This window comes from Delphinus delphis, chromosome 13 (assembly GCF_949987515.2).
Source record: "Delphinus delphis chromosome 13, mDelDel1.2, whole genome shotgun sequence".
Lineage (NCBI taxonomy): Eukaryota > Metazoa > Chordata > Mammalia > Artiodactyla > Delphinidae > Delphinus > Delphinus delphis.
In genome coordinates, this window is record NC_082695.1 from 73,789,484 (window position 1) to 73,815,562 (window position 26,079).

Below are 26,079 nucleotides of genomic sequence, written 5' to 3' on the forward strand. Positions count from 1 at the left end.
TTAGTTCCTTTTTCCTCTGATAGAGCAGTTCTTCTTGATAAAATTGGTCTTTGAGAATTATTTATTCTGTGAAGGTTCGTGGAGAAAACAGTATTTTGTTTTGGTTGGGTTGGGTTTGGTTAAACAGCTCTAAGTGCCTCAGAGGTGAAAGTTCTAACTCTTCTGGGTAATTTCCTTTGAAAGAGAGCAAACGTCAGGCAAAAGAAATCTATGTATACGGTCGTGCCTGGGTATCTGCCAGGGACTGGTTCCAGGACCTGCCGTGTATACAGAATCCAAGGAGGCTAAGTCCCTTATATAAAATGGCATGGTACAGTCGGCTTCCATATCCCTGGGTTCCGCATCCACGGGTTCCGCATCTGTGGAGACGGAGGGTTGACTGTAGCCTGGAAGACTGCGGCACAGAATGAAAATAGCATGGTTTATTGGAATCCAGTCTGAAGGGGTGGGATGGGGAGGGACAGGAAAGAAAAAGAAGGAGGAGAGGTAGAGAGAGGAGCAAGAAGAGGAGAAGAGGATGAGAGAGAAAAGGGGAGGAGAGAGATAAAGAGACACACACACAGAGATGGGTGCAACATCTCAACGCTATTTGTCCACCCTTTTGGTCCCCATGCTATCACCAAGTTCAAGAGGAGATGACACTGAATACAGAAACAGCGGTAGCCTTTCCAGTTGCCCCCCTGCCTCTAGCTTCCACCTCCCCTTCCCCCCAACTTCCCACCTCCACCCACATCCATTCTTCACATGCTTCTAGAACGATGGTCTCCAAGGCAGATGCTGGCGAAGTCTAGTCTCTGCCTCCTTCTCATCTTCTACCCCATCCCTGCTCCTTGGCGTCACGCAAAACTTGACAAGAAGCATCAACGACATCAAGAAGCCTGGAGTGAGAGGTGGTGTGATCTTTGACAGCCCTTGAGCCTGCAGCCTGGGCTCCCCAGTGGGCGCCCTGACCTTCCACATCTTTCTCTGAAGGGACCTGGAGTCCTGCTAATTGTTGGACAGGGTGAGACCTTGCCCTCTAAGAAGGAAGTCATGGATGAAATGCCACTCGCTTTTGTTTCTTCCTGGCTATCCTAAAGATCTTCAAGCAGAGGTGTGTTCTGCATCACTCACAGCTGAAAGGTCATGCTTGACCACACTTATAACTAAAAGGACAGTATGATTCCTGCTGGAAGGTGCTAGCTAATCGTTCTACCGGGAACATTTAGAACAACCAAGCTATGTGTCTGTAGAGAGCTTTTCCTATGGTTTTCCTAACTGTTCACTGCGTTAAAGCCTATGTGGTTTGAGATGCTCCACGGGGGAGGGGTCACCTCCACCCTCACCTGGCCGCCTCCTCCATGCCTGCCCTGCCCCTCACATCACAGAACACTTCTGCTCCGCTGTCTGCCTGATCTCCGTGAAGGTGGCCTGGGCTTTTTCTTTGATGGAATCCAAGTCCATGTTCTGGAGATTCTGTAACTGCCCGAGAATAGAATCCTTATCTTCTTCCTCTTCTTCATCCTCATCTACCATTTTCCGGAGATCTTCGGGCAAATCCACATCATCTCCAGCCATCTGGATTTGGTTCTCGTCCATTTCACTCTGTGCGGCAAAACAAACACGGAGATGGAGAAGCCATTCTAAAACAAACACACAAATCCTGAAAGCAGCAGGGAGATAGAGGTCTGTTGCGGATGGATGGAGGGAATGGAACATTTGGCCACCTCGCAGCAGAGCCTGGGCCTGGTACCAGTTATGGAGGCCAGACATGCCGGTTGAGACCCCCGCCCCCCGCCACCTTTCACTGCAGTTGGGTCGATTGGAACCTTCTAGCACAGTGGTTCTCAAAGTGTGGTCCCTGGACCGGGCATGTTAGAAAGACAAATTCCCCGCCTCCACCCTAGGCCTACTGAATCAGAAACTCCGGGGTGGGGGTCCAGCGATCTGCATTTGAAGAATCCCTCTCCTATCGTGCTGATGCCCCAAAAGTTTAACCAACTCCGCCTCAGGGCAGCTCTGCAAGCTTTGTTTTCTATCAGCCCCAGGCTGTTGTGACTCAGGGATCCCACTCTGGAGGGTGGGGTTTGGGTTCACAGGGCCAGACAGTGCTCCCTCGATCCAGCCATCTCTCTTCAGGGGCAACGGCTGTTTAACCATCGCCCCTTCCCTCCCTTCTACTAGACACAGAATCGCCTCAAACTCAACTTTACATCCTTATCACCCTTGAAGCGAGTCTGGCGCACTGCTTGTTAAGTGAATCGTCCAGCACCGTCTAGCCTTGCGTGTCGCCGATGCCTTACAATTTCCTTTTGTGGTCCTAGTTGTGGCTGTCCCACGAGCTCTTAGTTCCTGCCGCCTGGCCTCGGAAATCCCTTTACCCTTAGGCTGCAGAGCCCTTTGTTTTGTAACAGAGAAGAATCTAGAGAAAAAGTTTCTCTGGGAAAGGCAAGGGTTTCCTTTCTCAGATGACTGCTCTTGGATATAATTTTCTGAGAGGTCTCAGATATAAATTTCTGAGGTTGTGACGTGAGGGAAACTGGGCTTTGGGGACACAGAAGTTTAAAAAGAGCACCAGAAAAGCGAATGACGGGAAAGATCTAAGTGATCTTGTGGTCTAAGTGGTGGGAAAGATCTAAGCAGACTGTAGGGCCCACCTCAAGGATGTGGTGACCAGCCTGGAATTTGTTACCAAAGGGCATGAAAACCCACACAAAGGCAAAATGATCATCTCAGTCTTAAGCAGACTGCATTGATTTGATTGTTGGGCACCCGCCAAGTCCCCACTTCTGACGCTCTGTAGCTCCAGACGTCTCCCATGGCCTTCGAGAGGCTGGAGACCACAGCCTTTCCCCAGGGCTCCTTTTATTTGGTTCTCTGGGTAAAGTGACAGCAAGCCTGGCTCCAGAAACAGGTTGAGAGGCCGACTTTTTTTTTTTTTTAACTCAAAAAGATTTATTCTGAACATTAAAAGTTGACATAATTTGTTACAAAATGCAGCAAAGGACTTTTGATATTTTCCCCCCAGAAAACTTCAGTTTAGGCAAAAACAATGTGAACTTCGCTCAGGATGAGGTTGTAAAAACCCCCTCTGGGCAGGGTATGCCATCATGTTGGCAGCCCCAGGGCACCATCGACAGATGAGGATGTGAGGCACCAGGGCGGATGCCTCAGCTCGGCCGTGATGGACAGGTTCCCCCATCGCTGGCCCCTGCTCAGTTATTTTCCTTTTGCCAACACAGTGGAGCTAGCTTCACAGAGGCAGTTAGCCAGCCCAAGAGAGAAGTCTCAGTTTTGTCTGGAATGATCTGACGTGGTGTCTCTGCCGATCCTGTTCAGCAGCTCTGAGCTCTTTTTTTGTGTTGTCCACACGCGGTCATGGAGCTCAGCGGCTCACCTTCCAACGCGAAACTTCTAGATTACCTGCCCTGCCCTCCACAGAGTTCCCTCTTGGTATTTACTCCCTTGCTTTCTTTCCCCACCTCGGGAGGCCGACTTCTGATGCTGAGAAGACGAGGATGCCTTTGGGTGGCGTGGTCTTCACCAGGCCCTCCCTGGAGACCCCTGGGAATGGCGACTCTCAGTGGCGACTCCCCAGGTGAGAGAAGCTTCTCTGTGCACTTGGCCAGGCCTCTTCCCCTCAAGGCGCTTAACGGATTAATTAGTTCCTCTTCAAACTGGTGTGGGGATTAATTAGTTAATCCCCAGGGGCTCCCAGCCAATCCTCCATTTCTGTTTATTTTTTATTTACCTTCCCTCGAGGTTGCCCTTTGAGGCATCCTTTGAGGATGGTCCTCAGGGCATTTTTACAGAGACGGGAGGGAAAGCAGGGCTTCCTGGTGATTCTCAGTTCACATAACTGCGGGACCCCTGCCCACACATACGCGATTTGCAAAGGCATTGTTGGGAATTCTGGTACCCCCGCCCCTCTGGTTCGTAATAAGATCTCTGCACATGGACAGAGTAGCTGCTGGGGGCCTGGAGGGACAGGCAGCTAGAGGGGCCAAAGGGCCAGCGAGCCAGCCAGTTGGTGCCCAAAGAGACCCAAGGCACTCAGGAGGGCTCCCGGGCCGGTGCTCCCCAGCACCCTCTTCACCAGGCAGCTCAGTGTTCTGCCTCCGCCGCTTTGGACCAGTTCGGGTTTATTTTTACCTCCTTCCACTGGCCCAGGGAAGGGAGGGTAGTGGGGTTCCACTTTGCCTCCCAACTCACAGAGGGGATCTGGGTCGGCACAACTTCTAGCCAAGTGGTTCTCAAAGTGGGGTCCTGGGGCCAGCCACAGCAGCATCTCCTGGAATCTTGTTAGAAAAGCACATTCTCACCCAGACCTGCTGATTCCGAAGCTGGGGGCGTGGGCCGAGCCATCTGTGATTTAGCAAGCCCTCCTGGTGATGCTGGTGCTTGCGAAAGTTTAAGAAGCCCCGCTCCACATCCCGTGAAGACAGGGGGCTGTAACTTACTCATCAGTAAGTCTCAGAACCCAGCGGAGTGTCTGGCGTGTCGCCACGGACAATAGATGTTTATTGAATGACTCGGTGAGCCCGTTGTCAGGGACTATAGCAGCCTTAACAACACTTGAATGTGCAGGCCCTCTCTACTGTCAAGAGCTCTGTTTCATAGCTACTGACTTGTTTATGTTTACTCTCCACTGGAGGCAGTGCAGCCTAGAGGTCAAGTGTTGGTTTGAGAATCAGATTACCTGAGCATGAAGGTTACTGCCACCGCTTACAGGCTGTGTGACCTTGGGCACCTAACACTACCTCTCTGAGCTTTATTTCCTTATTTATAAATTGGGGTTATGTTATTTGCCTAAGAGTTACAGAAGAGTAATTAAATGATAAGTGAATTATCTGGAAAATATTAAGCATATATATAATTATATATAATTAAAGGTAGATACTCCTGAATGTAATGACCTTCAGAGGGAGGGGGAGGGGGATTTGCACTGCATAGTCTTGACTCTGCACGTGGTGCTCAGCCCCATCAGAAGGCCTCGCTCTCTTGGCCCCTTACCTCTGGCCTGGGAATGAACCCTCCCTACCTTCACTCCAGAGGCTCAGCGTTCCTAGCAAACTGGGCCTATTCATTTCCCTTTTAGCACTAGGCCCTCAATTTTGGGAGAAACCTGCCCAGAGGGTCCAGCTCCCCTTACCCCTTGTCAGGCTCACCCTAATGTTTGTGGGACACAGAGGATAAATACTGATAGAGGTCCCTGGCTTAGACCTGTACCTCTTTTTCCCCCAGTCCCTGGTTCCATCCTTCCATGGGAAGCTTGTGTGTATGGTTTCTAGTATGCAGACCGCCACCCTACTTTTCAGGCCCAGTGGTACTCAGGCCAGCAGCTCAGTGTACCCTCGAGAGGACAGACCTGGTGCAGAGGCCTGGGCAGGCCCCAGAATGCATTTAGGCAGGGAGTTCAGGGCATTGGGCAGCCAGAGTGTGGTCTACAAGAGGGGTGTGGGCAGGCCTGTGCCTTTGGCCGCAGACTTCTCACCCCTTGTGAAGGTGTGGCTGGTGGAGGAACAGAGGAGCGTCTTCTAAAGCGCAGGGCCGGGGGCAGGTGGTGCTGTTTGTCCGGCCTCAGGGCGGCACTGGGTGTGGTCAATGGCTGTGGTCAGAGAGTCCTGTGACCACCATCCTTCTGGAAGGACAACGCTACTGACTGTGCATCAAAGCACCATTACTGCAAGTGATGATTCTAGTCCTGGAATCAATTTTCTTGGGCTGGGCCCTGGGCACATCGTAACTAAGCGTAAGACAACCAGGCAGGTCTAGAGGACAAAATGAAGTCCTCTGGAATGAAACCTGAACTCCCGGACTCATTAGCACTGTGGGTCACCTGTAGATCTAGGACAGGCCAAGGGTTAGGGTCCCTCCCCTTTGCAAAAAGCTGCAGCCAACCCCGACCCCTATCTGCAGAGGGGGCTATGACAGTGGGAAGACTGGGTTTAGAGTCGGGAGACCGGGTCTGTCCTTCACCCACTGCGTGACCTTGGGCAAGTCACCTTACAATTTGATGCCCACCAGGTGGGACCCTCAGAGGATTACTGAGCAGATTGAACGAGACATATTGTGAAACGGCCTTGTAAGCGTCTCCGCTCTGGACCAACAGTATTTTAGAGGAAAAAGCGCAGCACGGCGTCAAGATCCCTGCTGAAAGGATCCCTGGGAGAAAGAAGGCGTGCACAGTGAAAGAGAGGGTGGAAGAGTACCAGCCCTTAAGAAACAAATCGGGACAGAGCAAGCAATTCAGGCCCATCTATGGGATTTATACCGTGGACCCTGGGCCTTGTCTCTCCCTTGCGTGACAAACCACCCTGCCGATAGGACCTTGTCTACCATCCACACAATGAAAGTCTTCTCCTGACTTTCTGCTGCTCCAGGTTGGGAATGCTAGGAATATTTTGACAGAGTTCACGCATCAGGAAAAGGCAGCAATGCCTCATCACAGCCCACGAGCACAAACGCAGTTACAGCCAATACAAATCAGCTCCAGGGAGGGAGGGGAAGTTTGGCGCGGAGAACCGTGGTGTAGGTGAATAAATGAATGAATGAATGAGTGAGTGAGTGAGGGAAAAAGTGAAGTGAACCAGCATATAAAGAGGAACTATAGGCTATACTTCATTCTTCGGGGTTCTGTTTCAGAAGTCTCTTTTCTAGAAAGCTTATCAACTTGCGCTATTGTTTAATGCAGTTAAGAGCTAATTATTTTTATGCTGGCTGACCAGAATCAGTTTTAATCTCTTGCTTTTTAACCAGATTTATAATCTTAATTGCCAGTGCTGAATGCCCCATTATTTAAATAGCCCCGTAGCCTGCATTGCTATTCCCTGTGACTGATTTCTGACCTTTCTCTGAAGGGTAAGCACGACGCTGGATTCAGACTTCCTACATCCTCATCTTGATAAACTGGCCTTCATCTTGTACCAAACTGGAGATCTGATGATAAACTATCTTACACGGTTATATGATCAAAAGGCTGAGTATTTACCACTTAAGAGTCCAGTCAGTCAAGCTTGGTGTACAAGCACACACCAGTCTGTTTGATACAAGGTAGCTTTGATTTTGCTTTGTTTCCTTATTTTTGGTCCACAGGACACCAAACCGCTGGATTAATGGATTTCTTTCCTGTGGACGAGTGGATCTAATATTTGATGTTTTACCTATTTCTGAGGATCTCCAATGTCAGCAGTTACCTGTTTTCACAAACCACCCCTCACTGTCCTGGTGATGAGTGAGGCAGCCACGCTGGCCCCTAGGCAAGGTGACAGCATCCCCTGGCTCCCATCCTGCTGGAGCTTACAAGACATTGGGAGGGTGGGGTGTAGATCGAAGGATACAGCCAGTCAAAAAACGCCTCTATAGCGAGGAAAAGGGGGCATGGCCTGCTTTGCCGAAAGTAAGGAGGAATTCGGGCTGGACCAGGAGGGAGGTGGGTGTGAGGCCCTTGGGGGCTAGGCTTCAGCAGAAATCCTCATCCTTGCTCTGATCAGATGCTGCTGAAGAACTGAGTTTATGTTTTCTCCCTGGGGACAGTGGTTCTCGACCCTCTCTGTACCTCTGAATCCTTTGTAAAGTGTCGAAAACCACGATGGTCAGGCCCCACCCCCATATTTGGCTCTAGGGATCTGTGGCAGAGACCCAGGCAATAGAGTTTTTAAAAAGCTTCCCCGGGTGATTCTAGTGCATGAGTTGGTGTTGAGACCTTGTCCCGGGCTTGCTAGCTGCAACTTCTGCTATACCACACCGTCTTTCCCTCTTTAGCTACTTAAAGAGCCCTCAGCACACCCAGAATGGGACAGAGGCTGTGGATTTGACTCCTCGAATACAGTTTTCAGTTTTTTAAAAAATTAATTTTGTTGTGCTAGGTCTTAGCTGCCGCAGGCGGGCTCCTTAGTTGCGGCATGAGAACTCTTAGTCGCGGCATGCATGTAGGATCTAGTTCCCTGGCCAGGGATCAAACCCCGGGCCCCCTGCACTGGGAGCGCGGAATCTTAACCACTGCACCATCAGGGAAGTCTCCCAGCCGTCAGTTTTTAATGTTTGATTGAGAGGGTGCACACACAGGGCCCCTCGTGGGATGAAATGTCCCCACTGTGTACATCTTAAACTTCTTTCCTTTACGCAGACGTTCCAGAGGGACTCAAGAAGCTCTTAGAGGCCGCTTGTCCAAGCCTCTCCTTTACAGATAAGGAAACCGAGGTCCTGGGAGGTGAAGATACTTGCATAAATGTCATTCTGCTTGTTAGGGGACAAGAAACCAGCCCTGCTGCCAGGTCTCGCAGGAAAATGTGGCCAGTGGGTCGGATTGGCTTGGAGTTGAATCTTGCCATTTACCAGCTGTGTGACCTCGGGAAGTCCCATTCCCTCTCTGAGCCACTCTTCTTATCTATGAAGGGGAGATGATATCTACCTACCTTCCAGGGTGGCTGTGAGGATTAAGTGAGAAAGTGCGGCTAAGCGACACATCCAGATCCGATGACTTTCTTCCCTTCCCAGGTTCCCCCCAGGACCTTCAATCCACGGCTCTTTCAAGGGCGTGAGTAAAAGGAGCAACCGAACTAGGGCAGCAAAGGGAGGAGCGGGAAGGGACAGCCCCTAATGGGCCTCTGATGGCCTCCCTGTGCTGCCACCAGAAACAGCTGCTCAGAAGCAGGAGGTTTCAGTGTCTGGGACCCGGCCAGGCAGCCCTGAGAGCTCCTGACCTGAAGAAGGCGGGCAAAGAAAGCTTCACAGAATCCAATCTGGTTGTTAGAGGCAACTTTCAAATTCAGTTCTAATGGAGCTTTCAATGCATTACGTTTAAAGAAACTCTACTGATAGATTTTCTTCTATCTTCATCTTTGTTCAAAGTGAACGATGCCCTTAATACAGCAGACAAACACCAGGTGTAACTAAATCGTATAGCTCAGCAGGGAGCATGACATTATTTTTCAATGACTAACCTAGACTGACAATTCTGTTAATAGGATTAGGGTTCATTGTGGAACTGTTTTCTCTTATTAATTTGGCTTGACTTACATATACATTTTGAATTGGCTAGAAAGAGGGGCACCTTTGTTTTCAGAGAAAAATCTTGTGGCTTTATTTAAAATGTATTACTGCCTCTATTTGCAAAAACATATGACATCTTAATTATTATATAAAGTAATTCTGTATTTTATACAAAATCATAATGTCGAATCCAGTCTTGTTCTTTTCATGAAAATTGATCTGAATGTAACTCTTATGGCTGATAGATTCCTTCTGCTGTTTTTGATACTTTGTTCTTTGGGTGTGTTTCTGTTTTCCTTTTTTCCCTATGACATCGATCATTCAGCAAACCTTTTGTGTGTGTGTGTGTGTGTGTGTGTGCAGCTTCTGCATGTCAGACACCACGCAAGGCCCTGATGACAGAGACAAAACCTCAGCCCCTTTGTTAAGAAGCACACAGTCCAGCAGGTGAGAGTATTCAGGTTGGAAAGATGGCATAAGAGACATGCACTCAGGTATTACGCGAGCATGGAGGAGGGGGAGGGGAGGGAGGTCATGGAAGTTTCTGGAAGAAGTGGCACTAGACCAACGTCTTACAGGAAGGAAAGAGGTCACAGGGAGCAGGGTGTAGGGGACGCGAAGCAGGAGAGTGGTATAGTCCAGGCGAGGGGGAGCAAGAAGTGAGGCTGGAAAGTTAGGAGCCACATCATGGTGTACAGGCCAAGGGGGTTGGACTTTATTCTGAAAAGTCATGGTAAACCCTCGTTGTTGTTGTTTTTTTTTATAAAAACAGGGGAGGAGGGGACTTCCCTGGTGGCACAGTGGTTAAGAATCCACCTGCCAATGCAGGGGATACGGGTTCGAGCCCTGGTCTGGGAAGATCCCACATGCCGCGGAGCAACTAAGCCCGTGCACCACAACTACTGAGCCTGCGCTCTAGAGCCCGCGAGCCACAACTACTGAGCCCGTGTGCCACAACTACTGAAGCCTGCGCGCCTAGAGCCTGTGCTCTGCAACAAGAGAAGCCACCGCAATGAGAAGCCCGCGCACCGCAATGAAGAGTAGCCCCACTCGCTGCAACTAGAGAAAGCCCGCGCGCAGCAACGAAGGCCCAACGCAGCCAAAAATAAATAAAATAAAAAATAAATAAATTAAAAAATATATATATATATAAAAAACGGGAGGAACAGAATCAGTTTGCATTTTGGAAACCTCACTCTGCAATTCTGAGGGAAGCAAGAGAAAGTCAACAATCTCCTTGACGTATTGTAGTAAAATTGCTGAGAAGTGACAAGCCCTGCACTTGGGGATGAGCTGAGAATGACTTATGAGGTGAAATGACGGTGACCTGGTGCTTTGCTGTATGTGGGGCTGGAGGAGGAGGGACAAGGCAAGGGTGACTCCAGGGGGAGTGCTGGGGGGGAGCCCTCGGTGGAGGTGGAGCCTGCAGGAGGCACAGGGCTGGGGGAGGATCGGTGTCTGTCCTGGATCCGAGCTAAGAGGTGCCCGAGCAGAGGTGGACGCAGCGGTGAAATTTAGGGAGAAGGTCTAGGAAGGCGGGATAGATTGGAGTCATCAACACACACCTAAGTGGCAGGTGAAAGCAATAGAAGACGCAGCCATTCAGGGAGAATGTGATGGCTTGAGTGGGACAAAGGGCAATGGAGGAAACAACCTGGGATATTTGGAAATTTGGGGGCAGTCAGGGGAAGGGTAACCCTTGAAAGAGACAGAGAAGGAACAGTTTCAGGAGAAGGAGAATGAGAAGGGTCGTATCCAGAAGCTGAGGAGAGAGAGGGCTCCAAGGAGGAAGCAATGAGCTAAAGGAGGCAAAGAAATTTCTGCCCCAGGAAGAGCTGCTCCAGGAGGAGGTCCCCAAAGGAAAGAGAGGAACCATCTACCGCGTTGAGACCGACCGCCGAGCGTCGGCAGGAGGCAGCCTTCGGCAGAGCAGTGGGAACAAGTAATTTAGGAAGATGCCCAGAAAGCCACGTTCAAAGTGCTGTTTGCTTTGGTTGGCAGAGACTTGACCTCTTTTATAAAGGAGAGGCCCATAGGGAGGAAACGCTGAAGACACAGGACAGACGATCATTAGTGGAATGAGACCCAAATCTAACATGAGCATCATGGGTTACTTTAGGCAGTTGAAGTCCCCTGATTACCTGGAATTTGAAAACCAGAGGAAACCAACATAAGGGTGGACGTGAACGTCCTCACGACGGATATACTTTCCCACAAACACGTCTGATTACTGTGATTTGATGCTTGCATTTATTTGACTCCTTATGTGATGAGTGAAAAGTGGCCATCCAAAGACAAGGGTACGACCAACAGGGTTGACCTTGACGGTGAACAATAAACCCGGAGAGGAGGCCTGTGCTGTTTGCCGGACACCAGGGCTACACTCCTCCTTTCAGAGGCCACATTTCCTTTGCCCCGTCGGCAATCGACTGAAACTCTTTTTCACAGGAAACACCAGCCAAATAATTTCTTTAGAAAATACAGTTCTAATTCCAAAATGTGACACAGTTATCCTCATTAGACCTGACGGCTCCTGGGAAGACATCTTCCTCAAATCCGCTCTCCGTTGGGCCTGGGTGAGGGGACGGGGCCCAGAATCCGCTCCTGCCGGTTATGTAACCACTGCGAGTGACCATGACGAGCTGTGAATGAGGCCCCCAGGGGTCCCCCCTCGTTAGCTGGAGGACCTGGTGAATGTGTCCAACCGCCTGTGGGTTGTTAATAGTATTAGTTCAGCTGTTTACCCAACATGGATTTTATAAGATGGCACCAGGGCTGAGGATTCTGCAAACCACGAGGGGAGGGAAGGTTGTTATCAGGAGCCCAATAAGGTCCTGGTGAGCCTTGCTTTCCACCCAGCACCATTTTCTTTGTTAGACGGTTGTGTTCAGTTCTCAAGTCTGCCATCCTGGGTGGAGACACACGGTTTGGAGGGGGTGGGGGAAGAATGGAGCATGAAGAAGTACTGGGAAAAGACCAAAGAGGCTCAGGGGAACTTTGAGTCCTTGGGCAAGTCCCTTGATTTGCGTGAGTTTCATGATGATGCATTGAGTGTACACCCATGATATGTGCTTTTCTGTATATCAAAAATGTTTAATAAAAAGAGAAATGCAGGGCTTCCCTGGTGGTGCAGTGGTTGAGAGTCCGCCTGCCGATGCAGGGGACACGGGTTCGTGCCCCGGTCCGGGAAGATCCCACATGCCGCGGAGCGGCTGGGCCCGTGAGCCATGGCCGCTGAGCCTGCGCGTCCGGAGCCTGTGCTCCGCAACGGGAGAAGCCACGACAGTGAGAGGCCCGAGTACCGCAAAAAAAAAAAAAAAAAAAAAAAAAAAAAAGAGAAATGCAGCTCAGACCCTGGGACCAAGCAGCCAAAGAGCCGCGGCAGTGTAGGAATCCACACCTGCCCTGGGAAGAGTTGAGAGAGGCCAGAAGAAGGGGCGGAGTGTGTGCTTCTCCCATGTGCCCGCCTATCCTGAGGTCATGGTCGTTGCTAATGACGATACCATGTCTGTCCTACTCATGTCTTTTGATGACCTTTTTAAAAAAAATAAAATAAAATTAATTAATTTTTTTTGGCTGCGTTGGGTCTTCGTTGCTGTGCGTGGGCTTTCTCTTGTTGCGGCGAGCGGGGGCTACTCTTTGTTGCGGTGCGCGGGCTTCTCATTGCGGTGGCTTCTCTTGTTGCGGAGCACGGGCTCTAGGCGCTCGGGCTTCAGTAGTTGTGGCTCACGGGCTCAGTAGTTGTGGCTCGTGGGCTCTAGAGCGCAGGCTCAGTAGTTGTGACACATGGGCTTAGTTGCTCTGCGGCACGTGGGATCCTCCTGGGCCAGGGCTCGAGCCTGTGTCCCCTGCACTGGCAGGCGGATTCTTAACCACTGCGCCACCAGCGAAGTCCCTTTTTTTTTCTTTAAACAGTCACCATGTTATACATTACATCCCCAGGACTTATTTACCTTCTAACCGGAAGCTTGTATTTTTGTCCCTCTTCACCCAGTTTTTTCCACACACCCCCCCCCCCCACCCTCTTGCTTCTGGCAACCACGAACCTGTTCTCTGTATCTATGAGCTTGGACTTTTTAGGTTCTCCGTATAAGTGAGATCTCCTTGGATCTTTCTCTGTCCGACTTATTTCACTTAGCATCGTGTCACCAAGGTCCATGTGTGTTGTCACAAACGGCAGGATTTCCTTCTGTTTCATGGCTCGATAACAATCCACTGTCTATATGTACCATGATGACCACCTTTTAATCGTGGTAATCAGATGAGTAATCCGATAAGTGCAGTAATCACGATGGCAAGCCCCATGAAGGGGACACAAGGAATGACCTGGGAATCTGTTTCCCCACCTCCTCGCTGGCCCAGGCCACCCTCAGCCCTGTCCAGGCTGCCATAAGGGTCTAGTACTGACCAGCCAGCCCCTCATCCCTTTCCCTCCAATTCACTGTACACATTGCCATGGCCCTGGCCTTTCCCAATCACAGTGATGCCCATGGGCACTGCCTGGCCTTCCTGGGCCTCTTTGCTCCTTATTGGAACAACTAGGAGATGAAAACCTACCACTTATATTCCCATCATACTTTTCAGAAGGCTTTCTAAAGGTTCCACTATGAAGGGTTCCTCTGAATAATTAAAGAAAGACCTAAGAGTTACAGCCAGTTCCATACCAGCCAGCAGTATGGGCCCCTCTAGAGAAGCTGGCTTGATACAAATATTAGAACCAAAGCATGACATTCTGGGCCTGGGAAATGACTATCCCCCATGGTCGTCATTTCCCCAAAGTCATCTCCTCTCAAGGCTGAATATTCCAATTCCTTCAATGCTTCCTCAATTACAGTCAGTCGTTTTAAAATCTCTCACCATCCTGGCTGCTGCGGAGACAGCTACAACGCTTGGTTTTCTAGCTGTTTCCCAGCGTGCCAGGGGAGGATCCCGCTGCTCACACACTGCCCTCCCAGGCTGTACCCGCCACTGTCCCTCAAGTGTGCTGCCGCCTCCTGCTTCGTGACAGGTGCTCACAGCAGAGCCCACCAGGCCTTTCCAGGCTCGCTAGTGCAGCGACCGCTTTAGAACAAAATGCACAATCTGGTCCTTAATATCAAAAGAATGGGCTTAACAAAAAAAGTCATGTCCAGAAATTTATTTCTGTTCCTCAGCACCACCACGGCCCTTGCTACAGCACACAGTCCCCGGAGAAGAACTGAGAACATCTGAGGGGTGGTTCTTCTGGGGCAGCCCGGGTGCATTTCCCTGTGGCTGCGTCTGGGGACACCAGGGAGCTGGAAGGACCCAGATTCCTGTCCCTGTGCGGGCAGTGGCTCCTACCACGAGTACCACACCAAAGCCAGAATCTGGCTTGGACAGGAGCGACCTGTCTGCACAGACAGGAAGCAGCCACCCTTGGGCTGATCTTGGCCTGGGAAAAGTGTCTGTCCCTCCTTGCCCCTTTCCAGCCATGGGTGCTGTTGAAGGCCCCCTGTACCCTGTGCCTCAGAGGGGTGGGAGGAGAGCATGTAACTTGTGACAGCCACTCAAGGCAAAGGAAGTGGGGCAGGTCTGCACTCCAAGCCCGAGGCCTGCCTTGAGGTTGGGGTGTCGGCCACATCTGGTGAGAACTGGACAAGGCAGAATATGATCCAGGTGACGTTTTATGGCATTCTTCCTATTAATTACCATTGTTATGAATAGTACACATTGGAATAGATAGAATATCCATGTGCTTACAAAAGAGCAGGCAGTTGTTGTTGGGGTTTCTCACACCATAAGCAAAGTCTCGCAACATTATGCATAGCACCCATTTTTACGAAATCCAGCCATGTTATGAAGCGCCCTAGGGAGGCCTCCACCAGGAAGTAAACTCCGCGGTGAAGGATGACACGTGGAATGCTTTCAAGTCACACTATCACTGTTTACTTGAATTGTGTTGGAACTGCGTCAGCAACTCCCAGGTCTCCGGTCAAGCCATCAGCTGACACAGGGGCAGGAAAAGGGATGCACCTGGTCCTCCGGGGGACGGATTCTGCGACACTTTGCTGAAATAGTGAGCAGTGCCGGTTTCCCCCAAAGTCTCAGGATAATTTTAAACCACATGGAACTCCAAACCACTCTAAAACTTTTGGGGCACCTCAAATATTAAGAGTAGAAATAGCAGAGACCTTGGGGCCAGAAGGAGCTATATCCAAATCCCTTTGTGTGTTAAGATGCTCCTTTGTGTGGTTGAGAGGCCCAAGTTCCAATCCTGGTTCTGTCACTCCACAGCTGTGGGGTTTTGCGAAGTCCCTTAGCCACAGCACCCCTACCCCCTCCCCCACTGCCTGCAGTTTCCTCAGGTCTAAAGTGAGGCTGCGGCATTAGATTCCTAGATGAACTCAAAGGTCTCCTTCAGGGTCTATGAAAACATCAGGTGGGCTCTCATGCATTGTGCATTTGAAACAGCTGTAGAAAAATGGGTACATGGGCAGCAGTAACCCATGCAACGAAAGACACTGGGCTCCATCGTTAACAATGTATAGATTTCTTTGGGGTCCCCCTCCTCTAGCTGGCTTTAGGGAGCAGTAGCCTATGCAGATAGAGTCACTATCGCTCCAGGGAGTGTATGAATCTGTACGTTATGTGGCTATAATTCTCCCCTCTTCCCATAGTTTCTGTTGGAAAGGCTCTTGTTTCAAAGGACAGCTTGGCTCAGAGATTTGGGAATTATTTTTTCTCTGAAGAGCATCAAACTCATTTTACAAAGCCCAAAGGTGTCCACCCCTGAGAACTGAGGTGAGCAGGACCGTGGACTCACCAACAAAGCTCAGATGCTTGTGGTTCAGGGACCTCCAATTCTTGCCTTGTTTACAAACATCAGTGTGCCCACCCCAGGCCTCCAAGACCCCTGGTTGTTATTATCAAGAAATAAAACTTTTGTGCATAGAGATAATAACAGCAATTAGAGTGATCACCCATGGAGCTCTTTCCACTCATCAGGCACTCGCCTCGTCAGGCACACCTTATTATCTCAGACAAAGACCTCAGGAAGTAGGTATCACTGCCCCCATTTTATAGATGAGGAAACGGAGGCTCAGATATGTTAAAAAACCATCTGAGATTGCAGATGTCAGAGCCAGAATTGAAAGCCAGTTCTCCTTATATCTTCACCAAACAACAGAACAGTCGTCAAAAATATATCCTCAACAACAACAGATATATATGTATTCTTAAAAAGCCCCACCTTTGGGACTTCCCTGGTGGCGCAATGGTTAAGAATCCGCCTTTCAATGCAGGGGACACGGGTTCCAGCCCTGGTCTGGCAAGATCCCACATGCCGCGGAGCAACTAAGCCCATGCGCCACAACTACTGAGCCTGCGCTCTAGAGCCCACGAGCCACAACTCCTGAAGCCCGCGCGCCTACAGGCTGGGCTCCGCAACAAGAGAAGCCACCGCAATGAGAAGCCCATGCACCTCAAGGAAGCAGAGCTCCTGCTCGCCGCAACTAGAGAAAGCCCACGTGCAGCAACGAAGACCCAACGCAGCCAAAGGTAAATAAAATTTAAAAAACACAAAAAAGCCCCACCTTTCTGGAAGAGACACAGCCAGTTGATGGTGTGTGGGGGTGTGTGCGCAAGCACGCAAGTGCACTTTATTTCTGCTTCCTTCCAAACGAGATGTGTGGTGCTTTCATCAGATGCACCGGAGGCGGGAGGCGGGAGGCGGGAGGCGGGAGGCGGGAGGCGGGAGGCGGGAGGCGGGAGGCGGGAGGCGGGAGGGCGGGGCTTCAGTTGAGTGGCGTGAATCTGCTGCCACATTGCTAAACACAGCCCAACCATCCCAGGGAGCTTCAGAAAATTCAGGCAACAGGAGCGGAGGGACCGTGTTAGAAGTGCTCCACACTCCCAAAATGCAGTCCCGGTGGGAAAAAGTACTAACCTGGAATAAGGTGGGCAAAAAGCAAGGCACTCTTTTCGAAATTCATTGGTTGCAAATGAACATGAGTTTAAATTTTATGGTGAGTTTCCCCCCCTCAGTGAGCACGTCCGTCTTAGGATCAATGTCTCCCGGGCGCGGGGCTCTATACCTCTTCAGTGGCTTCAGCAGTGACCTTGCTTGGGCAATGGGCTCGCTCCCTTTGTTTACAGCTTGCAGCTTCTGAAGTCAGTTTTCCCAGGGATCTGCAGGGGACCCACTGAAGCAACTGGTTTAGCTGCACTTTCTAAACCGCCCAGCCCGCTGGCTCTCATCCCTGCGAGAAGACCATGTGCTTTGGAAGGATCTCTTTGGCTTCTCCAGGTGGAAGATGTTCTCTCAGGGAGGGGGAGTTGGACAGCCAACCCAGAAGGTGGAGGTGGAGTCATTTAGAGGAGCTGGGCGATCCCCAGGTAGGGGAAGTGAGAAGCGAGTCGGGAGCAGGGAACTAGGCCCTTGGTCACCCCTGGATACAAGCCCTGGAGCAGTGCATCCGAGCCCTGTGCCAGACCATGTCAACATATCCTGTTCCCACCTCCCAGGCAGCAAAGTCAAAACAGTTGTGCAGTAGAGGGCACTGCAAGCAGTTTTTTTTGTTTAAATTTAATTAATTAATTTATTTATGGCTGCGTTGGGTCTTCGTTGCTACGCACGGGCTTTCTCTAGTTGCGGTGCGCGGGCTTCTCATTGCGGTGGCTTCTCTTGTTGCAGAGCACAGGCTCTAGGCACATGGGCTTCCAGTAGCTGTGGCACGTGGGCTCAGTAGTTGTGGCTCACGGGCTCTAGAGCGCAGGCTCAGTAGTTGTGGCGCACGGGCTTAGTTGCTCCGCGGAATGTGGGATCTTCCCGGACCAGGGCTTGAACCCGTGTCCCCTGAATTGGCAGGCGGATTCTTAACCACTGCGCCACCAGGGAAGTCCTTGCAAGCAGTTTTTAGTTTACGAGTCAGACCCATGACTTTTGGAGACCAGCTACTTGACCAAAGCCCACAGGAGTTTGTCCTCTCAGCCAGGATGGATAAGATGGTGCTCGGTGACGACCATCACCACCACATCATCTCCAAAAGGAAGGAAGAGACTGTTCCTCTGACGTGGAGGAAGAATGTCATAGAAGTTAAGACCCTGGGCTCTGTTTTGCCTGGCAGCATGGCCCTTGGCCGGAGGGTAGTTACTCTCTTTCTTCCTCTGTTTCCTCTAAGAAACCTACCTTACAAGACTGTCCTGAGGATTAAATGAATTGATATGTGCCAAGCACTTAGAACAGTGCCTGGCACTTAGGCAGGCGCTCAAGAAATGTCAGCTGTGATGATTATCCCCATTGTGCATCTATGTATAGATGTTCTATAGTCTTTAGATAAATTTACATAAACAGGTATTACTCCATTTTGTTGAGAGGAAATGCAAGTTCAGAGGTTAAAAGACTGGAATCTAGTTTTTATGAACAAGTTCGATGCTATTTTCACTATATCAGATACCTCGATTACGATTAAGGCATATAAATATATTTATGTATTATATATATGTACATCTCTGTGTGTGTATATATATACCCATGAGTGTGACCCTTTGCTGATAATCAAACACTTTCCATTTCTTCTTACTTAAAAAATGACTGGATGTCTACCGTGTTGAGTGTCTCACCTTTGGGAGTCTGTACTTTTCTCTGAGGTGGACTCTGAGGCACGCCCTCTCTGCCTTTTTTTGTGTAAATGCAGCATCTCTTTCCATCCTACAAGTAAAAGAACAGAATAAAGGATCAAAGGACGAAGAGAGCCAAGGCCATTCCAGCCCCTGTTCAGGGGAGCCAGACACTGGGACACACCTTCTTAGTTCCCACTGCCGGCAGACAAATGGGAAATAGGGGAGTTTTTCCTACATCCCCAAATTTCTGCCTCTCTGTCTGTCATTCCACTATCATAACTCAGTACAGACCCTAAATCCCAAAGACAGCTCAGTTCTGGGAATCTCTTTCTGATGCACCCCGGGAGAGGGGCAGGGTGATTACTCCTGATGTAGACCTGACCTCACTATGTTTCTCTAAGTACAACCTGAGACCACAAGCGTCAGAATCACCCGGAGCGCTCATTAAGAATGCAGCTTCTGGACGTGTACACACTAACAAACATAAGGTAGATAGTTAGTGGGAAGCAGTCGCATGGCACAGGGATATTGGCTCGGTGCTTTGTGACAGCCTGGAGGGGTGGGATAGGGAGGGTGGGAGGGAGGGAGACGCAAGAAGGAAGACATATGGGAACATATGTATATGTATAACTGATTCACTTTGTTATAAAGCAGAAACTAACACACCATTGTAAAGCAATTATACCCCAATAAAGATGTTAAAAAAAAAAAAAGAGTAGGCAAAAATCAGACCTGGGTTATTCTAGATCAGGGGTCAGCAAACGTTTTCTGTAAAGGGCCGAAGAGTAAATATTGTAGATTTTTTTGTGGGCCCTGTGTCTCTGTTTTAAATATTCAATTGTGCCCTTGTAGCACAAAAGCAGCCATAAGATGACATGTAAAGGAATGCGCATGACAGTGTTCCAATAAAACTTTATTTACAAAACTGGAAAAAAAAAAGAATGCAGCTTCCCAGTCCGACTGCATTGTGGAGAGAAGCTACATTTTAAAAATCATTTTGTTTCTTATTGTATTTATTAGGGGTTAACACATTTAGTTCTTCTGAAATGCTAGGTGTAGGAGCTGATGACAAAGGATGTTGAGTGTTATTCTTGGGACATAAGTTTTACTTATTTTTTAAATTAAAAAAATTGAAATATAGTTGCTGTACAATATTGTGTTACAGGTGTACAATATCGTGATTCACAATTTTTATTTTTTTGGCCGTACCATGTGGCATGTGGAATCTTAGTTCCCTGACAAGGGATTGAACCCGTGCCCCCTGCAGTGGAAGCACAGAGTCCCAACCACTGGACTGCCAGGGAATTTCCCCCTCCCCCTTTTTTCACACAATTTTTAAAGGTTATACTCCATTTATAATTATTATAACATATTGGCCATGTTCCCTGTGTTGTGTTACAATATGTCCTTGTAGCTTATTTTATACATAATAGTTTGTACCTGGGACCTAAGTTTTAAATTCTACAGAACACTTATTTTTATGGAAAAAAATGTTTGGAGCAAACCCCTAGCATCTCCTTCTACTTCCTTTCCTGATGCCCTTTATTAAACGCTTATGTGAACTTTCCATGTATCTATTTAAGGTCTGGGTCTGTCTCCACCCATGCTGCCTTGATTCTGCAACATTCCCAAAGTGGAAGACATTTTTGAGTTTTTAATTTTTTTTGGCCACATCATGCGGCATGCGGGACCTTAGTTGCCTGACCAGGGATCGAACCCACGCCCCCTGCAGTGGAAGTGTGGAGTCTTAATCACTGGACCACCAGGGAAGTCCGCAGTTTTGAGTTTTAAAGGATGTTCTCCTTCAGATCTCTGTAGAGCTGTGTTTCCACAAGACAGTTACACTCAGTGACTGAGAGTCTGAGATTCAGTTATTATTCTGTTCATTTAATTTCACCAATAAATTGTGATAGAATTCAGAACTCTGAGATACAATAATGTGGAACTTTTAAAAAGCACTTGAAATCCTTGACAGCTGAAGCAGGGACATTTAAACATACGGCAGGGAATCCAATTGTGAAATGTTCTCTCTGTAATCTTACCAAAGAGAGCTGTGTTCTGGAAACGATGCCTTCGTCCAGGGGAGAAAACACATCTGCTCCTCTCTTCCCATTGTTGCCATTTATAAACCACCAAGTCTGGCAGACTTTTCCTTCCCAGCATCTCTCATAACCATGCCTTTCATTTTAACTATAGCAGCTTCACGAATGTTCCATTACTCCATACCGTATCTTGTGCAGTGATTCTTTAAATAGCAGTCTGTTGACTAAAGTATTCTATCAAAAGAGCTGGAAGCAGTGGTGTGCTGGCAAACGTATCACAACCAGCTCTTTGGGGAAAGAAGCTGTTTGTAGAACTTGCCAATTTCCATGGTGTAAATACTCCCACCCAGGCGGATTTCAAACTATCAACTTGATGTCGCTGAATGAGGAATTGCGGAGAGATGAACACAGTCAGCTTTCATGAGTCAGTGCACGCTGCTGTAGGTCAGCTCCAGCATGTCACTGGCTGGAAGACTAATTTTGCTCAAGCACTGTTTAAATCAGCTACTCTTGAATTCAGCAATCTCCCTGGGCCTCTACTGCCCGGCATGGAAACGGTGAATATGGCCTGTCCACTTTTCTCTATCATAAATACTATGCCGGGCCACTTGATTGGAGAGGCCCTGGCCGTTTAAATGATCTCCCTGCTTCCATCGTAGCCCCACAATTGAGAAGCAACACTTTTAACAAACTCCCTCGGCGATTCTTACACAAGCTGAACAGGGTCACCTTCACAACACTGTCAATCAACCAGACTCCAGTAAAAATTTAAAAACATAAAATAAAATAAACAAGGTCACCTTCTAAGCCCCAACTTAGGATCAGTGTTCCCTTCCCTGTTTGGAGGGAGGCATCCTCAAACAAGGTAGGGTATGGATTTCCATAATGCCCTGCGGGTGGCCTAACTGGACTTGTGATGGTGCTGGTTTGAAGTGGGCTCCCTTGCTCAAGATGATCCAGAGAGAAGTGGACACCTTCGGGGACGTCTGTGAAGCTCACATTCACCACCTCTTCTCCCAGCTGCCCAAAGAAGTGCATTACTGGAGGCTATATTTATGTACCTGGCCCCGCCCTCTGGCTGTACAGGATTGGACCAAGCTGGATGAATGGACTTTCTTCTCTGGGAATTCGGGTTTGGGACTGAGAAACAGACCAGTAGTGTGGCTCGAGCTGTAATGGGTGAATTCGGGGGATGTCGGCTGCCATTTTTCACTGGTCACGTGGTTTGGGCAGAGGCCCAAGTAGAGGGCTGACTGCCCCAAAAGAACAAAGCAGCCGTACTGAGGTGGAAGCCACGGCAAGAGATTGAAAACGAGGGCTCGTGGCTTCCCAGCAATGCTCTGGTCCTGGTTCAGGCACATATGAGGCCTGGGGGGATTTCTGTTATGGGTTTGCTGAAGCATCTTTGCATGAAGCATGATTTGCCTTAAAATAAATTCCCTGTTTTCATTTTCAGGTGGCTAAACTGGTTTCTATTTCTTGACTCCAAGTTTTGGAATCATCTTTTTTTTCACTGTAATAGTTGCTCTCATTTATACATTTTATTTTTTTATTGAAGTATAATTGATTTACAAGGTTGTGTTAGTTTCAGGTGTACAGCAAAGTTATTCAGTTTTATATATATACATATACATATTCTTTTTCAGATTCTTTCCCCTTATAGGTTATTACAAAATATTGAGTATAGTTCCCCGATGCCTACTTCTTTATGTTGTATTCTATTCTAGGTGATGAAGCTCTTGAAAACTCAAGCAATGGACAGGAAGTCATGCCTCTTGCCATGGGAAAGCAGGCCAGCCTCATCGTCCTGCTACTATTGCTTAAATTGGTTGATCACATAAATGTATAACACACACACACCCCTGAGTAGCTGGTAAACAACCCAATCCACTGACTGACCATACCATTTGACTGTCTCAGTCTTTCATCTGTCCAGATATAAAATTAAGTAAAACAAGGTCATTAGTTAATCAAACAGATGCCATATCTGTGACCAGATTTATTGCTGGGACATACTGAGTGATATTTTAATATCAGGTATATAGTCTATATTTCTGACCATTTTCTTTTTATTGGGCCCCTTGAGCTGAGAACATTTGGTGCTATTCTGCTTCTGTTTCATTATACATGTGTTCTTTTTTTTTTTAAAACATGCCAAGGAATGATGCCTTTTTTTGCCTAAGTATTATTTTAGCACAAACATTACTTTTGCAGTTGCATTTTTTTAAAAAAACTGATCTTAAATTTACCGCAGAGCCAAGCATAATACATTCTAGGTAGTTGTATAAGTCACAATTTCTTTCAGGAAAAAATACAATAGACAAGGTTTCCATTAAATGCAGGCTTTTAAGCTTTCTTAGTTTCCTCCAGGTCATTAACCCTTTCACCTCTAATCATCTAGGACCCAGGCAACTATTATGTAATTGATCATTAGCAAAACAGCCACGGTGGCAAAAAGAAATACTTTTGTAACATACAATGTACATTGAACTTCAAGACTGATGCTTCAATACTCAGTTGATTTGATTATTAAGACTCAAATTAATTCTACCTTAAACTTTAAAAAATTACATCTATATTACACTTATTTAAAGATCAGTCTTCAGCAGTGAAAAAATGGTGATATTCACATTCCATAATACCCAACTGAAATGTTACTGTTTTATTTTTATTACATTTTATATAGCCAGAAGAATGTCCTTATTTTTTGGAGGTATATAGCCAAAGTATCTAGGGGTAAAGTATCGTGATGTCTGTAATTTACTTTAAAAATGGTTCTCTCTATCTGTCTACGTTTCCATGTATCTATCTATGATCTAACCAGATGATCATCTATAAGCAAATATGGCAAAATGTCAACTGTCAGCTTTATGCCATAGGTATATATGAGCATTCATTACACTGTTGTACTCTTCTCCATCTTTAAATTTCTCATAATAGGCAGTCCACACATTTATTCAGTCTTTGAGAAGCCAAGTTTTATGACATAATTGTCATGTCGTATTTTCTAGGCTTTTTTTCCTGCACATGTAAGATCAAGAACACTGTACTCTATGTTCTTTAAGGCCCTCTTCCAAGTGCAAAGTCTGAATTTTCACAATTTGAAAGCTTTCTACTTGCTAGGAGGGTGAATTTCCTGACGACTGTAAAGTTATCTAGGCACAGTTTTTCATTTGAACAATTGAGGTCAATTAAAATGCGTCTGCATCAGAAAGTGTTCAGTGGCTTTCAGGACAACGTGCAGATTTATTTCGTATTTTTCATTTCCCTTCATACAAGTAGGACATAGTAACTGCTGATGCTAGGAAATGGTTCACTTTAGCAGAACAGACTTTCCTCAGGTTAGAAGCAAACAGCACGAGGAAAGGCATCTAAAGAGCAAACAGGTAGAAACTGGGGAGCTGAAGACAGTCTGGCCAGAATGAATTTCTTTGTGCTTTTAAAAGGAAAGGAAGTTGCATGTACTCACTTCTCCTCGATCACTTGCTTTTGGTATTCCTCATATTCCTCTCTAGTCATCCCCTGAGCTGCGGCAGGATCAGATGTACCTCCTTCTTCTTTTTTTTCTTCAGACCTGCCACCAAGTCCTAAATTCTTTACCTGACTACTTATCATAGTTTTCATAAAGAAAGCCATTGTTTCTGCCCCAGAAAAAGAATACCAAGAACTCAGACAAAACCTGAAGGAAATAAAACCCCCACAAAACCTCTAAATATCTTCAACGACAGCAACACAGTTAAAAGCAGAGGACTTCGCACAGGCTCATCTATTCAAGGGCATAATGATACAGAAGAGTGGTTTGTGCGCTGTAAGCTGGATTAAAGAGGTGAACTCCTTAGTATAGAGAGGCAGATGGTTCAGATTCCCAAAGCATACGATCAGATGCGACCGACTACTTTCTGAACTAATACACTAAGCTAATTTCAGAGGGGAAAAAACCCTTCACATTATCCATCCCTCTCCCTACCCATTTCTGAATTATAAGCCAGCAGGGCTTCATCAAGAGTTGGTTCAATTAAATTAATCAGAGCAGACCGATTATATGGCTGTAGTGGAATTTCCAAATTCCAGCCCTTGAGGACAACATCCTGTTGAAAACTGAGTCCAATGAGACTCAAAACCCGAAATGCTTCATTAAGCAAAAATAATCCTTTGATCCATCATTTTATCTCATTGGACTCTAAGGACTATGCAAGGATTTGCTTGAATTCTATACTGTTTCAGCGGTTACTGTGTCCTGTACATAAATACCCAACTGAGGCAAGAGGCAAGAGGGTCCTCCGCTTACATCTGGATTACCCTAGCCTGCTCCTGCATCGTTACACTTCTGCATGGAAATGACGCGCTGGATACTTTAACTGCTCTGATCCAGAAGGTAAGAACACGAGTCAAATCATCAGTGTGTATCGAGGTCATCTTTTCCTCTTACACGCAGTCACTTCCTGGGTGCTCTATTTAAGCTCACTGGTGTTACTTGGAGAAAACTTTTGACAATGTTTTGTAACACAGATTCTCAGTGGCTGTGGTTTTCTCCAGGTCAAGGGAGGAATTTGAGCATGGCTAAGACTTTAATCTATGTTAGTATCTTTCTAATTAAAGCACTCCAAGAGCAGGTGGGGCAGAGGGGAAAGATACAGCCTATTAGTAACCTATGCTTATTTTATCTGTAGGCATGAGCCCTTTCAGGAAATAGATGACTATCCCTCAGATTGTACAGAACTATACAAACTGGATTTTTGCGTAAAATGCTTTTTTTTAATGTATTTTAAGATCTGCTTTTCATCTTACTAACCAATTTAAAATTGTTGCTAAAATGGTCTCAATTTGAAAGATTAACAAAGATTTAGGGTGAAATAGAAACTTTTCTCGGTGTTCTCTGATTGAGAATGTACATTCATACTTAGCTCCACTTCTACTTTAAGATGTGTTGCCTGGGACTTAATACATTCAAACCATGATCTCTAAATTATTATTTAAAATAAAAATCCATTTTATAAGTTATTCTAAGTTATTAAATTATTAGATTATAAAATTATTAAAATTCCATTTTATTAGGAATTAGGAAATATTATGAATGGTGAGGGTCTCAATTCTAAACTCCAAAGCCAGTTGGTGAAGCAGCCTCTCCCTGTCCAGTCCTCTTCTGTCTGTCTGTGTGTGTGGGATGGGGGTAGGCTGGGGAGGGGTGGGTGTCAAGCATCACAGAAACTCTTACGTGGTAACTACATCAGTGTGACAAATGAATACTCCCTGGTGGTGCTTTATGAAATCAAATCTTCCATTGTCTTCCCAAAAGATGATTCCATTGGAAGTGGGATCACGTCTTTAAAAACTTTTTATTCCTCAGTTTATTATAATGGCCTTTCCACTTGGACATTCAGCAACTATTTGCTGTGTGTGGAATCCTCCAGAAAGGGAAAATAAATACTCCAGGTGAAACAGGACTAGGTGTTACCCCTCCTCCAAAGGCTTCTCATCATAC

At 47.3% G+C, this 26,079-nt stretch overlaps 1 protein-coding gene across 1 annotated transcript; it reads right to left on the reverse strand.

Moving 5' to 3' along the window:
• Nucleotides 1-1,356: 1,356 nt before the first annotated feature.
• Nucleotides 1,357-24,234, reverse strand: CPLX4 (complexin 4). Its single transcript, XM_060029155.1, has 3 exons — nucleotides 24,067-24,234; nucleotides 18,556-18,643; nucleotides 1,357-1,584 (listed from the first exon to the last, which is right to left on the reverse strand). The coding sequence occupies exons 1-3, from the start codon at nucleotides 24,231-24,233 to the stop codon at nucleotides 1,357-1,359; spliced, it is 483 nt and encodes a 160-aa protein (XP_059885138.1). The 5' UTR covers nucleotide 24,234.
• Nucleotides 24,235-26,079: the final 1,845 nt, after the last annotated feature.